Source organism: Leuresthes tenuis, unplaced genomic scaffold (assembly GCF_036924035.1).
Source record: "Leuresthes tenuis unplaced genomic scaffold, fLeuTen1.0.hap1 SCAF_9, whole genome shotgun sequence".
Taxonomy (NCBI): domain Eukaryota; kingdom Metazoa; phylum Chordata; class Actinopteri; order Atheriniformes; family Atherinopsidae; genus Leuresthes; species Leuresthes tenuis.
The window spans coordinates 36,538,424-36,551,550 of record NW_027325363.1 but is presented as its reverse complement, the minus strand read 5'-3'; the positions used below and the strand labels follow the sequence as shown (position 1 = coordinate 36,551,550).

At 43.1% G+C, this 13,127-nt stretch overlaps 1 protein-coding gene across 5 annotated transcripts in view; it reads left to right on the top strand.

Moving 5' to 3' along the window:
- The window catches only part of sorl1 (sortilin-related receptor, L(DLR class) A repeats containing), a 145,805-nt gene that overhangs the window by 106,290 nt on the left and 26,388 nt on the right, over positions 1-13,127 (top strand). For all 5 annotated transcript variants that reach the window (XR_011917173.1, XM_072393191.1, XM_072393189.1 and 2 more), the window contains 8 exons: positions 1,941-2,133; positions 3,263-3,380; positions 5,798-5,871; positions 7,244-7,332; positions 7,885-8,063; positions 8,604-8,790; positions 11,491-11,619; positions 12,296-12,381. Coding sequence is in view for 4 of the 5 variants with exons in the window: in XM_072393191.1 (XP_072249292.1) it covers positions 1,941-2,133; positions 3,263-3,380; positions 5,798-5,871; positions 7,244-7,332; positions 7,885-8,063; positions 8,604-8,790; positions 11,491-11,619; positions 12,296-12,381 (1,055 nt within the window). In the remaining variant the exon portion in view is untranslated. The remainder of the gene's footprint in view (positions 1-1,940; positions 2,134-3,262; positions 3,381-5,797; positions 5,872-7,243; positions 7,333-7,884; positions 8,064-8,603; positions 8,791-11,490; positions 11,620-12,295; positions 12,382-13,127) is intronic.

Sequence of the window (13,127 nt, the reverse complement as noted above, 5' to 3'; positions counted from 1 at the left end):
ACCCATTAGATTGGAATAACAGCGGCCTGTTTTACGGGAGTCTGGATCACCCGTAAATTCTGTTCCTACCTGAAAGAAAACTCAAAATATGAAACTATTGGCCAGTTCTCTTAAATCCCTCGTACCCACGACTTAAGAACAAATGTGTTCAGCGAGTGGTCGTTGCTTTTGTTGCATGCAGAACCGGTTCTGGCAGGCTGAAGTGATGTGCTGCTGTCATGAAGTCACATGAGCCAAACACGTGCGCTAAAACAGCCACAGCTTTACAGATTGGATTTGGTTTTTTATTTGACATTCATTTTAAATTGTAGAAATATAAGAGCACATTATATTTGCTTTTGGAAAATATCTCAAACCAGGCAGAGCAGAGTTTATTCTGTGGTCTTTAGCTTCTGCTTTTACTAAAGGTAGAAATGCAGAGTGTAGTTTAATGACAGCTTGAGTAACTGCTTTGAGATGATGGATCATGGTGTAGTTGCTGTTTTCTTCTACATCTCTGTGGAAGTCTGTAAGACAGTCAGAACAACTTCTAAATACTCATTTGTATTTAAACTCTGGTTGGAGAAGTCTTGGACAGTCATGTTTAAAGCACCCACTGTAAATAAGAGTGAAAAGGGACTGAAAATAAGCGCCATCGTACTGCGTGAGCTCCCTGACGTTGATTGTTTCGTCTTATGGGAAATGATGAGCTTCTTCTGCCCTTACGACTCAGGGTGAGACTGCAGACGCTCTCACTGCATATTCATCCTTTTTAAATATTGGTTTGTGTGGAGCAAAAGGCATACATCTGGTTGTGTGTTTACAGCTCCTTCATACATCTGGCCCCAGCTGTTTGCTTGGAGATTGAATTCTCGTTAACTGTTAATGTTCGCCTGTGGGGGAGCGTGATGGGAGCAGCTTCATGACATGAGGTCACAGCGGACTGAGAGACAGCCTGAGTAGATCTTTCAGGAAGAGTGACTTAGTCTAGAAAACTTAAAGCTGTAACAGGCTCCTCCAAAGGTAGTGAATATTCACTAAACAACCCCCCCCCCCCCCTTTTTTTTACTTGTTTAATCATTTTTGTTTAAAATTGCATCTCTTTCTGATAAAATCTACAACATGTGCAGACAGTGAAGGGATCTTAATTCTTCCTTTGTGTGATCTATTATTGTCATAAATGTCCTGGATCAACCAAAAAGTGCCTGAAATCTGGTTGATATCCTAACCTTCAATTTTTTCTTTTCCTTTTAATGCTTTGATAAATTTATTGAATTCACTTACCTGAAATAAGTGAATTCATTAATCTTGTGGTCAAGCAAATTGTATTGGCATGTAATAATGAATCCGTTGAGTGCAAATAGAGCACAAACTGCAGCCTTACCAGTAATGGAGTTGTTCCCATAGCAACCTCTGGAACCCACAGGAAGCCCTCCAGTTCCCATCACAGAAAGGCTTTTCAAACAGTCAGAAGCAGTGCTTAGCATCGAATAAAAACCTTGAGTGATCTGTTGCCACAGCTTTCTCTGACCTTAATGTTGTTGTTGTCATCTTTCTAACCACATCAGGAAGCTCCTGTGTTGGTTGAGCTGAACCAGTCCCAGAGCTGGCTCAGGCGGGAGCTTTCTGCCTGTTTACCTGACGTTAGCCTTGGATTTTTGGGCCATCTGTTTTCCAGTTTGTTTGCTGTGTTTCTGCATCAGAACACTAGTGTGTTGAGGATACACATGCAGATTTTAAAACGCACCAGATCTAAATGATGATCCTCCAGTTTCCTGTGTATCACAAAATGGGGGTTCACTTAGTTTAATACTGTTTGTCTTACTGTGTTTACTTACTTAAACATTTACAGAAAGGATGATATAAAACTAGTCTAGAATGACCACATAGAAGACGCTGCAGCATTTTGAGAGTCTGTGTTCTCCCCTGAGCTGGCATTATGTTCCCCTTCTTGGTTTCAGGTACTTTGCCAACGAGCCATTTGCAGATCTGCACCGCGTGGATGGGCTGCGGGGTGTATTCATCGCCACGTTAATCAACGGTTCGGTCAGTGAGGACAACATGCGATCTGTCATCACTTTTGACAAGGGAGGGACGTGGGAGCTGCTGCGGCCACCTGCAGCCGACAGCCTGGGAGGAACTGTGGACTGCCAGGTACGCCGTCCAGCCCCAAGCGGGATTCCATGCTGTCACTTTCATTTCTGAGGTCTGCTCGCCAGCATGTGAGCTGTTGTCTGACACCCTCAGAGAAGACCTGACCTCAGCTCGTCAAGGACAATCTGGTTGTTAGGTTTTTGCAGGTGTTTGAGGCAATGTGAAAATGGAGGATAAGGTCAGTTAACACCAAAATCCTCTACAACAGTTTTGGTAATGGACTAATTGGATGAATAATTTCTACACTGCATAAAGAACATAGAAAATTCAAACCTCACTTGCATTGCATCAAGCTTTACTTTGAATGAATATGTCTCACTGTTTTATCATTAGAAGTTAGAAACAGTGAAATATCAATGAAGGCAGTATTAACTCATGTTGCCATCAAATAGTTTTCATCACACAAGGCAGTCCTCAAGCAGACAGACAGAAAGTGGAGAAAGGAAGGAGAAATGGTGGAGCCCTTAGTGCAGAGGTGCTGCTGGAAGCATTTACTCCTTCAGGAAAGGGGGTGATAATCGACAGATCACAGAACTCGGGGTCCCCACTTAATTAACAAACTGGACTTGGAGACCAGCAGAATCCTTTGAGGAAGCTCAGATGTTTGCATTCTGTGGTCTGCTGGGAGAGCAGCACCAGTCAGAGATGCCATCAGGCTCAATAAACTCACGCCATTATTCATCAGAACCAGAACTGTTTTTTATACACAGTGGACCTCATTAGGTGTTCATTTGGGCTGGAGCTGTAAAAATTCATCCACTTCATCTTAAGAATTCTGACAATGTTGAATTGGTTTGAAATTTGAAAAGAAGTTAGTTGAATGTTTGATTGCTTTTATAGGTTTTTTAATTCAGTACTAGCCTTCATAACATTCAGCATTGTTTTATCATGACATAAGCAGTGACAGGAATGTAAAGGCATACAAATGGATCCTGGGAAGTCTGCCAGTATCCAAAAAGCAGTATCATATTCAAGTTTCTCATCTGGTCTCTCAGGGGTTTAGAACTCGACAGAGAACCCACCACTTGTGACACTGTCCACAGCCATCATTCTGTGCCATCCAACATAGGCTTAACTGCTTTATGTAGAGTGTAAACACATCAACTTGAAAGGCTCCTCTCCCCCTCAGCTCAGTAAAGGTTGTTCTCTCCACCTGGCCCAACGTTGGAGCCAGCTGTTCAACATCCAGCTGAGGAGGATGCCCATTTTATCCAAGGACTCTTCTCCAGGACTCATCATGGCTACAGGTGGGACATGAAAAGCAACAGGAAACTAACAGTTTTCCCCACAGCGTGGAGTTACTTTTTTTCACCCTGAATCCACAGATTGTTCCTTTAAACAGTCAAACCTCATGGCATTGAAATCAATAGTTAAGAAATCCTCTACTACTATTGAACCTCTTGCAGGTCTGTGTAATGAGCAGAAAATAATCCTTTATGGCTCTAGTATCTAGAGTTGAGTTGGATGAGGATCCTTTGGGTGCCAGCTTCAGTAACCTCCTCTGGGGGGGGGGCTACTCCAAAAACCTGTTTCTTAAAGAGGACACAAGCACTTCAGTCTGTGTCTCTCACTAAATCTCCACATTCTGTATTGCACAAAACACACGAATGATGTAAATTGTGGGGGTAGAAACTTCTTATTTGATCTGTTGACTAATCTGAACAGACAGTCATCAGCAGTCACGTTTCCATCCAAAAGTGATTCCAATCACTGGGAAATGATCATTAAAAGAGATTCCAATCATGTGTGTTTCCATCAAAAGAACAGACTTTGGTGAAAACTACTAACTCGTGCGAGTTTTCCGCAGGTTGGCATGACAACCAGCCTGTAAAGGTTTTCCCGGCTTCACCATGGAGGGAGGACTTGAACCTTTATTAAGAATCGGGCATGTGGTGTTGGAGCTGTCAGCCCAGTTAGTCCTGTGGATTCGAGGGGCTCTCATGAGGAGAAGGAGGCAAGAGATGTTATTTAATGCGCTTGCCCAAGCAGTTGGGATGAAAGTGCGCTACGTCAGACTTGATGCGGACACAGCTGTTTCCATCCCTTTCGAATCAACCAAAACCCGGTGCCAGCGAGCGTGTTTTCATTTGTGCGGGAATCAGGGGATTTTAATTCAAATGATGGCGTTCCCATCGTAATGGAGTACTGGATACTTCTCAATGCGCATCTAAACAGGCTGAAACGCACCTAGTAATTGTTTCAGCCTGTTGCATTCAGAAGATTCCATCAAAAACAAGTGTAAGGACTTTATCTGGCCTGGGTTTCTGCAGGCAGAGACAGCTCGTAGAGAGCATTGATTCGTTGATGCCCTTCCCCTACACCCAGCCTGTCTCGCTAATTAAATTCATATAACATAATGGAACTGCAAAAGAGAAGGAGGGAGGAGTGGCAGTCAGCTGTGCCAGTTGATTCATCATTGCACTCAAGCGGATGGGCTGATTTCTGTGAGTGCTGGACGGGTCAAACACGCTCTGCACAGCAAGCTGATCAAGTGTCATTCACTTCAGATAGTCACCATTACGTATGACGATATTAACATATTCGTGACTATATCGTGTCGTGTTGTGCCGCTATTTGTTTAATCAATAACAGACATGATCATGATATGTTTTTGATAGAACATGGAACATAGCATGAAACAGTAGACAGGAACACGATCACATGAACAAAAGACCAAACACAAGAATTAAATGAAAAGGAAATGGAAAAAACACACAAACATTTTCCTTCACATATTATTCAGTCTCCCTGTTTTGCCTTTATTTCTAATGTTGTTTCTAATGTTGCTAAATAAAGTCCACTTCCAACATCCATACCCCGACACAAATGCTTAGCTTTACCTCTTTCAGTATCTGCAAGAAAAATCCCAACGAAAGAGTAACAAGACTAACCTCTGAAGTTTTCTTTAACACGACTGTGACTGTGCTGACATCAAACGCTGCTGATGTGCAGATAAAAGATTACAAAAATACTCTGCAGGATGATGGAAATGCTATTAGCCGTTTAACATTTTCACCAGTCAGACAACAGGTCCGATGATCATCCAGCTTATTAGAGTTTCACCCTCTGAGGACAATGAATATCTGCACACTTCAGTGCATCTATTCATTATTCTGTCTATTTGAAACAAAAATGGTGTGTTTAGGACTCAGTGCCCAGAAACATGTCCACAAAAATAGAACTGAAGATGATTTATGGGATCATTAAAGACTGACCTGGTTGTTGCCCTGGAGGACAACATAAGCTGAAACACGTTTATGAGACATTATAACGTGGACCAGGATGATGGACAGTTTGGCTAAGTCAGCCATAGAAGAGATCAGGGTGTTATCAGACAGTCAGTCTAAGGCTGGATGGTAGAGTATTATCCTCACACACATTGATCTGCATTTCATTATAGTTGATGTTAAGTTGTGGAATCTTTCTGACAGTAAGTAAGAAATGTACTTTATTCATACATACATATATATATATATATATATATATATATATATATATATATATTTGTTAGTGCAAACAACAGCCAAATGCATAAAGATAGAGAATACTTTGGTTTGAGTTTCCAGGCTACAGATATTCCAGATGTTATAGTGAAAACAGCAAAAGGGAAAGCCCCTACAGTTTGTGTCTGTGTGTAAAATGCTTTTTTGTCCTTTGCTTGCAGGATCTGTTGGCAGAAACTTAGCCAACAAACCCAACGTCTATGTTTCTAGCAGTGCTGGAGCCCGGTGGCAAGAGGTCAGTACAAAACCTGACAGGGTTGACAAGAAAAACACAGGCAGCCGGTCTTAAGGTCTCCTGAAGATACAGCTACAGCTTCATGCCTCTGAATGTAGGCGAGCCTTACTGCAACTGTTGTTTGGACTCACCTCTATAGGTTTATGGTGTTATGTAAAAGTCAGCATTGACTCGCCTCTGTCACACGGATACATTGCATAACTAACAACTTGATTTAGTTTAGAACCTTTTCATTTCAGATATTTTTTCTGATGCTTTTCAGCTTCAGTCATTAGTTATGTAAATGTGGTGTCAATACTGTAGAAGAGATAATGAGTTAGAAACAGGTGTTAAATAAGCTATATTATTTACTTTGATAAGACAGAATTAATCCTGAAGGGGATTTATGTTTTAGCAGTAAAAAATGATGATAAATGAATGAAGGACAAATTACAAGAGCAAAAATGAAAATCAGTTGACAAAGAGGGAGGGAGGCATGTGTTGAGATGTTTGGAGAAAACTAACTCTTGGACCTTTGACTGCCATGAATGCATTAGATGTAGTATGGCAACAACTGGGCTTATGATGTAACATGTTTTATACGTGTATTTGGTCGCCTTTTTCCCAGATTGGCCCAGTTTCTCTCTAAATAGCTCAGATACAGCACAACACCTCCCTTTCCATACCTGCCTTAACGGATATGTTCATAGCAGCTTGTTTTTTAAGGGGGAGAATGAGCCACTTCACTCCACTCCAGCCCCTTCTTCCCTGGGGTGTACCTCTTCAGAGATCATTTGCAAAGCTTTGAGTTACCTACATTTTGAGCCAGACTACTCTCAGTAACCCTTGAAGCATGTTATGACTGTATGATGGAGCTTACAGTAGCTCACCTCCGTGCACACAGTGCCACAGCCTCACACTACAGGACATTTTTATTTGGTCTGCAGCTGGCCAGCAGACAGCTGGTACAGATTTCTCTTTTAGGCACAGTCTTCACACAAGTCATGTATTGAACTGGCCCATATTGGGAGACCACTACACCAAACTCTCTGTGATTCTGTTGTCACACACGAGCTCCATAAACCCTGAGCTCTGTTTGAACTTTTTACAGGATAATTAAAGGTCATATATGTGTGACGCTTTGGTTTTGTAAGGGTGGGCTCCAGTACTTCGTACTGATGTAACAAATTAAAATTAGATTAGATTTACTTAACTTAAAATGCATGTCCAAATGTGTTCCCGGAAAGAGATACGGGATTATTTGTTTGTTTTTAACTACCATAAGTTCGAGTTACGAGCCATTTGCCCAGTATATGCAGAGATATGCTTTTCCTTATATTTAATGACTATCATGTACAATATCTTAATTATGTCCATGCTTCATGTAATCCAGGCACTGGCAGGCCCTCATTTCTACACATGGGGGGACCATGGAGGTATCCTAATGGCTATCGCACAGGGAGGCTCCACCACACACCTCAAGTAAGAGGCTCTCTGGATGTAAACTTTTTGAACTTAGACACATCAAACCTAGAGAGGCTCACTTGTGAGTGGAAGCTTTGATGTGCTCATTAAGTGGCAGCAGAAGCAAACTGTGTGAATGTGAATTGGCTTGTTGGAATAACAAAAAAAGGAAAAACTCCCTTCAGCCAACAGAGGTATAATAAGACACTTCTGTGCCAACTGGAACTTGGCAGGCAATTCGTATTTGTCAACAGGTGCTACAGTAGATTAATTCCAAAACAGCTGAGCTTATTTACATGCAGATAATGAACACCCTTGTTCCTTACTAACCTAGTTATGCCTTCATGTAAGCAAAGGTCAGTCTAACTGGGTTAAAGCCATCCAATTGAAATCCCTCCTGTTTATCTGGACAGAAGAAGACAGTAGCAGCAGCTGATGAAAGTAAATTGTGCAAAAAAAAAAAACCAAATGCTGAATTCAGGATGTCAATAGTTCACCAACAAACAAATAATTACTGTCAAATAAAAGAGAAGAAGGAATAAGATTAAATATTGTCCATTTCCCTGTCAGGTTTAGCACCAATGAAGGTGAGACATGGACCGAATTTAAGTTTTCAGACAAGGAGGTGTATGTTTACCAGCTTCTGACGGAGCCTGGAGAGAAGAGCACCATCTTCACCATCTTCGGCTCTTACGCTGAGCAGAAACACAGCTGGCTCATCCTGCAGGTCAACACCTCAGATGTTCTGGGTAGGTTGGAGTGTGAAGGATCAGTGGAGAAATCTCACAACTGACACCCTCTGTTCTTGGCAACAACTTTCAACAGCTATTTCTGAATTTAGAATGGATCAATAGTCCACCAAAGTTTTACTGTGATGGGTGAAGACAAAAGTTTGACAATGTGTGGTCAGTTTCCTTCTATGGAGCTGTGATGTTAGCTGTGATGTTGTTTCCTCAGTTGTAAGTCGCATTTACCTTAGCTGGCAACACATCACAGATATTACTTTCATCCTGTTGGCTAAAGAAAGATGTTAGCTACCCTTACCCCAGCTGTTTTTTCAAGTTAACTAAAAAATGTTTCTTATGTTTTTCTTTGAGAACATGCAAATGTTTATTAGCATGAGTTTGAAAAGATTCAAAGAATGAGCAGAGCTCAAACGAAAAGAGAATCATAACTTGTCGCAACGAAGCAGGGCTGGCGGAGAAATAAATAAGAGCGGTAAATTGAACATTTATAACATAGCAAGTCATTTTCCAAATGTCTACACCTTCTCTTTTGTTTTTCTCCAGGTGTGCCTTGTTCTGAGGCCGACTACAAGCGCTGGTCTCCATCAGACGAGCATGGAAATGGGTGTTTGTTGGGCAGAGAGGTCACTTTTAAGAGACGAGCTCCTCATGCTACATGCTTTAATGGAGAGGACTTTGACAGACCGGTCACTATCTCTAACTGCTCCTGCACACGCCAGGATTATGAATGGTGAGGGAGCAACCCAGGCACAACAAGGCAGCCTCTGTTGATGCAAAGGACTGCATGCTGCTCAGGCAAATTTTAACATTCTGCATTAGAATTACTTAACTGTACTGGCTGTACTGGCTGTACTGGCAGTATTGGCTGTACTGGCTGTACTGGCTGTACTGGCAGTATTGGCTGTACTGGCTGTACTGGCTGTACTGGCTGTACTGGCTGTACTGGCTGTACTGGCAGTATTGGCTGTACTGGCTGTACTGGCTGTACTGGCTGTACTGGCTGTACTGGCAGTATTGGCTGTACTGGCTGTACTGGCAGTACTGGCTGTATTGGCTGTACTGGCTGTACTGGCTGTACTGGCAGTATTGGCTGTACTGGCTGTACTGGCTGTACTGGCTGTACTGGCAGTACTGGCAGTATCTGCAGTATTGGCTGTACTGGCTGTACTGGCTGTACTGGCTGTACTGGCTGTACTGGCTGTATTGGCTGTACTGGCTGTACTGGCTGTACTGGCAGTATTGGCTGTACTGGCTGTACTGGCTGTACTGGCAGTATTGGCTGTACTGGCTGTACTGGCTGTACTGGCTGTACTGGCAGTACTGGCAGTATTGGCAGTATTGGCTGTACTGGCTGTACTGGCTGTACTGGCTGTACTGGCTGTACTGGCTGTACTGGCTGTATTGGCTGTACTGGCTGTACTGGCTGTACTGGCTGTATTGGCTGCACTGGCTGTACTGGCTGTACTGGCAGTATTGGCTGTACTGGCTGTACTGGCTGTACTGGCTGTACTGGCAGTACTGGCAGTATTGGCAGTATTGGCTGTACTGGCTGTACTGGCTGTACTGGCTGTACTGGCTGTACTGGCTGTACTGGCTGTACTGGCTGTATTGGCAGTATTGGCAGTATTGGCTGTACTGGCAGTATTGGCTGTACTGGCTGTACTGGCTGTACTGGCTGTACTGGCAGTACTGGCAGTATTGGCAGTATTGGCTGTACTGGCTGTACTGGCTGTACCGGCTGTACTGGCTGTACTGGCTGTACTGGAAGTACTGGCAGTACTGGCTGTATTGGCTGTATTGGCTGTACTGGCTGTATTGGCTGTACTGGCTGTACTGGCTGTACTGGCTGTATTGGCTGTACTGGCTGTACTGGCTGTACTGGCTGTACTGGCAGTATTGGCAGTATTGGCAGTATTGGCTGTACTGGCAGTATTGGCTGTACTGGCTGTACTGGCTGTATTGGCTGTACCGGCTGTACTGGTTGTACTGGCTGTACTGGCTGTACTGGCTGTACTGGCAGTATTGGCAGTATTGGCTGTACTGGCAGTACTGGCAGTACTGGCTGTACTGGCTGTACTGGCTGTACTGGCTGTATTGGCTGTACTGGCTGTACTGGCTGTACTGGCTGTACTGGCTGTACTGGCAGTATTGGCAGTATTGGCAGTATTGGCTGTACTGGCAGTATTGGCTGTACTGGCTGTACTGGCTGTACTGGCTGTACTGGCAGTATTGGCTGTACTGGCTGTACTGGCTGTATTGGCTGTACTGGCTGTACTGGCTGTACTGGCTGTATTGGCTGTACCGGCTGTACCGGCTGTACTGGCTGTACCGGCTGTACTGGCTGTATTGGCTGTATTGGCTGTACTGGCTGTACTGGCTGTATTGGCTGTACTGGCTGTACTGGCTGTACTGGAAGTACTGGCTGTACTGGCTGTACTGGCTGTACTGGTTGTACTGGCTGTACTGGCTGTATTGGCTGTACTGGAAGTACTGGCTGTACTGGCTGTACTGGCTGTACTGGCTGTATTGGCTGTACTGGAAGTACTGGCTGTACTGGCTGTACTGGAAGTACTGGCTGTACTGGCTGTACTGGCTGTACTGGCTGTACTGGCTGTACTGGCTGTATTGGCTGTACTGGCTGTACTGGCTGTACTGGAAGTACTGGCTGTACTGGCTGTACTGGAAGTACTGGCTGTACTGGCTGTACTGGCTGTACTGGAAGTACTGGCTGTACTGGCTGTACTGGCTGTACTGGCTGTACTGGCTGTACTGGCTGTATTGGCTGTATTGGCTGTACTGGCTGTACTGGCTGTATTGGCTGTATTGGCTGTACTGGAAGTACTGGCTGTACTGGCTGTATTGGCTGTACTGGAAGTACTGGCTGTACTGGCTGTACTGGTTGTACTGGCTGTACTGGCTGTACTGGCTGTACTGGCTGTACTGGCTGTACTGGCTGTATTGGCTGTACTGGAAGTACTGGCTGTACTGGCTGTACTGGCTGTACTGGCTGTACTGGCAGTATTGGCTGTACTGGAAGTACTGGCTGTACTGGTTGTACTGGCAGTATTGGCTGTACTGGCTGTACTGGCTGTACTGGTTGTACTGGCTGTACTGGCTGTACTGGTTGTACTGGCTGTACTGGCTGTACTGGTTGTACTGGCTGTACTGGCTGTACTGGCAGTATTGGCTGTATTGGCTGTACTGGCTGTACTGGCTGTATTGGCTGTACTGGCTGTACTGGTTGTACTGGCTGTACTGGCTGTACTGGTTGTACTGGCTGTACTGGCTGTACTGGCAGTATTGGCTGTATTAGCTGTACTGGCAAACGATTGTTCTGCGTTCCCTCTGTTTCAAAACATTAATAGGGTTCTGGTCAAAATGCAGAAAGTAAGAGTTTTTTCTGTCTTTGTCTCCTTCCTCCTCCCCTCAGTGACTATGGCTTCAAGCTTAGTGAAGACTTGTCTCTTCAGGTGTGTGTGCCTGACCCTGAGTTCCTGGGTGACCTCTATGCTCCTCCAGTTCCTTGTCCTGTTGGTACCACCTACCGCCGCAGCAAAGGGTAACGGTGCAGAAATGGGCTTCAAAGGAATTTTTTTATGATTTAGCATGATAACAACATCTACATCAGTAACAGTTTACTGGGGCTGGGTATCGCTACTGATTTTCATAAATTAAAGTCCAAGTCAGAAGCTTGCAATTCCATTCAATATTCATTCAAATAATTCAGTTTCAGTACAAATTTGGTTTTAATAAAAGTCATGGCAAAAAGCGCTTTTTGGTCAGATACATGCTTTTGTCAAGCTTCTCTTGGTCAGCATTCTCTATATTCCAGATGCTGCCACACATCTGTGAAACTAGTCTTGGGAGATTTTGTGTAGACTCCAAATACAGATGATGCCAAAATGGCATTAAATGAAAATTCAATTTGAGGATTGTATGAAAAGCCTAAAGTTTTACCTCTACATTAGATTTTGTGTCTTTTTAGTTTAATTCTCATTAGATCTAAATCTTGCTGTTTGGGTAAAAGTTTGTGGAATGTGTTTCTGTTGACTTGTCTCGTTTGGGAGCGTGTTTATTGTAATAAAAACTAACTCTCTTTGATGACATTCACAACATATTTTCAGCTCTTAGAATCTTCAATGATTTTAATCACCTAACAGTTTCCAATAATGACTTCTTGACTTGGTTGTCTTGTCCGGCTGAGACAACTCTTGGTTTTTGTGTCTCTGCTGCAGCTACAGGAAGGTACCAGGCGACAGCTGCAGTGGAGGAGATGTTGAGTCCAGACTGAATGGGGAGATGCTACCCTGTCCTGTTGGAGGTAAAACAGGTTTTTATCAAGAACTTGAATTTATCCTGTTGAGGTTTCTTTTTGTTACGTTTACATTTTAGTCTAACCACCTCGAAAGCATTGTGAAAAACTCCCTCGTAGCCATGCTTATTTTGAAGATATTTTGTCTAAGAAGACAATCACTAAAACATATAATGACTCATAATTGTCAGTAACCATTCCTCTCAATCTGGTATCATGAGCCATTCATAGTAGTTGGGAGTGATTTGAAATTGTCGCTGTTCAGCTGTAACACAGAAAGTGCACATGAATGCATCTCAGCAGGGTGCTGCTCAGTGAAAACAAACACAAGCATCATGTTTGATATCTTGTGACGGAGCTGATATCTACCCATCCAAAAAACTGTCAAACTAAGTGCAAAAATAAATAGGAAAGATTAAACAGAAAAAAACTTGATATGAAATGATAGAATTATTCATCTCACACAACTCTACAAAACCTAGTGGGGAATGTATTCTGAATGATAATGATACCATGAACATCAGGGCATTTTCTGCACTTGAATTAGTTCTAAATTGAATTTGTGATTGTTCTTAGAAGTTTAATGTGATATATGGCTCTACAGGGGTCTAATACATGTTTTTTTTTTATCTTAAAAGCTAGAAACCAAAAAGACTTTTGCAGAGGGTGGTCCTGTTTAAATATATATATAATTAAATATATATATACTGTACACTGCAGAACTATGTCAAATTACTAGTAGGGTGTATGGAAAG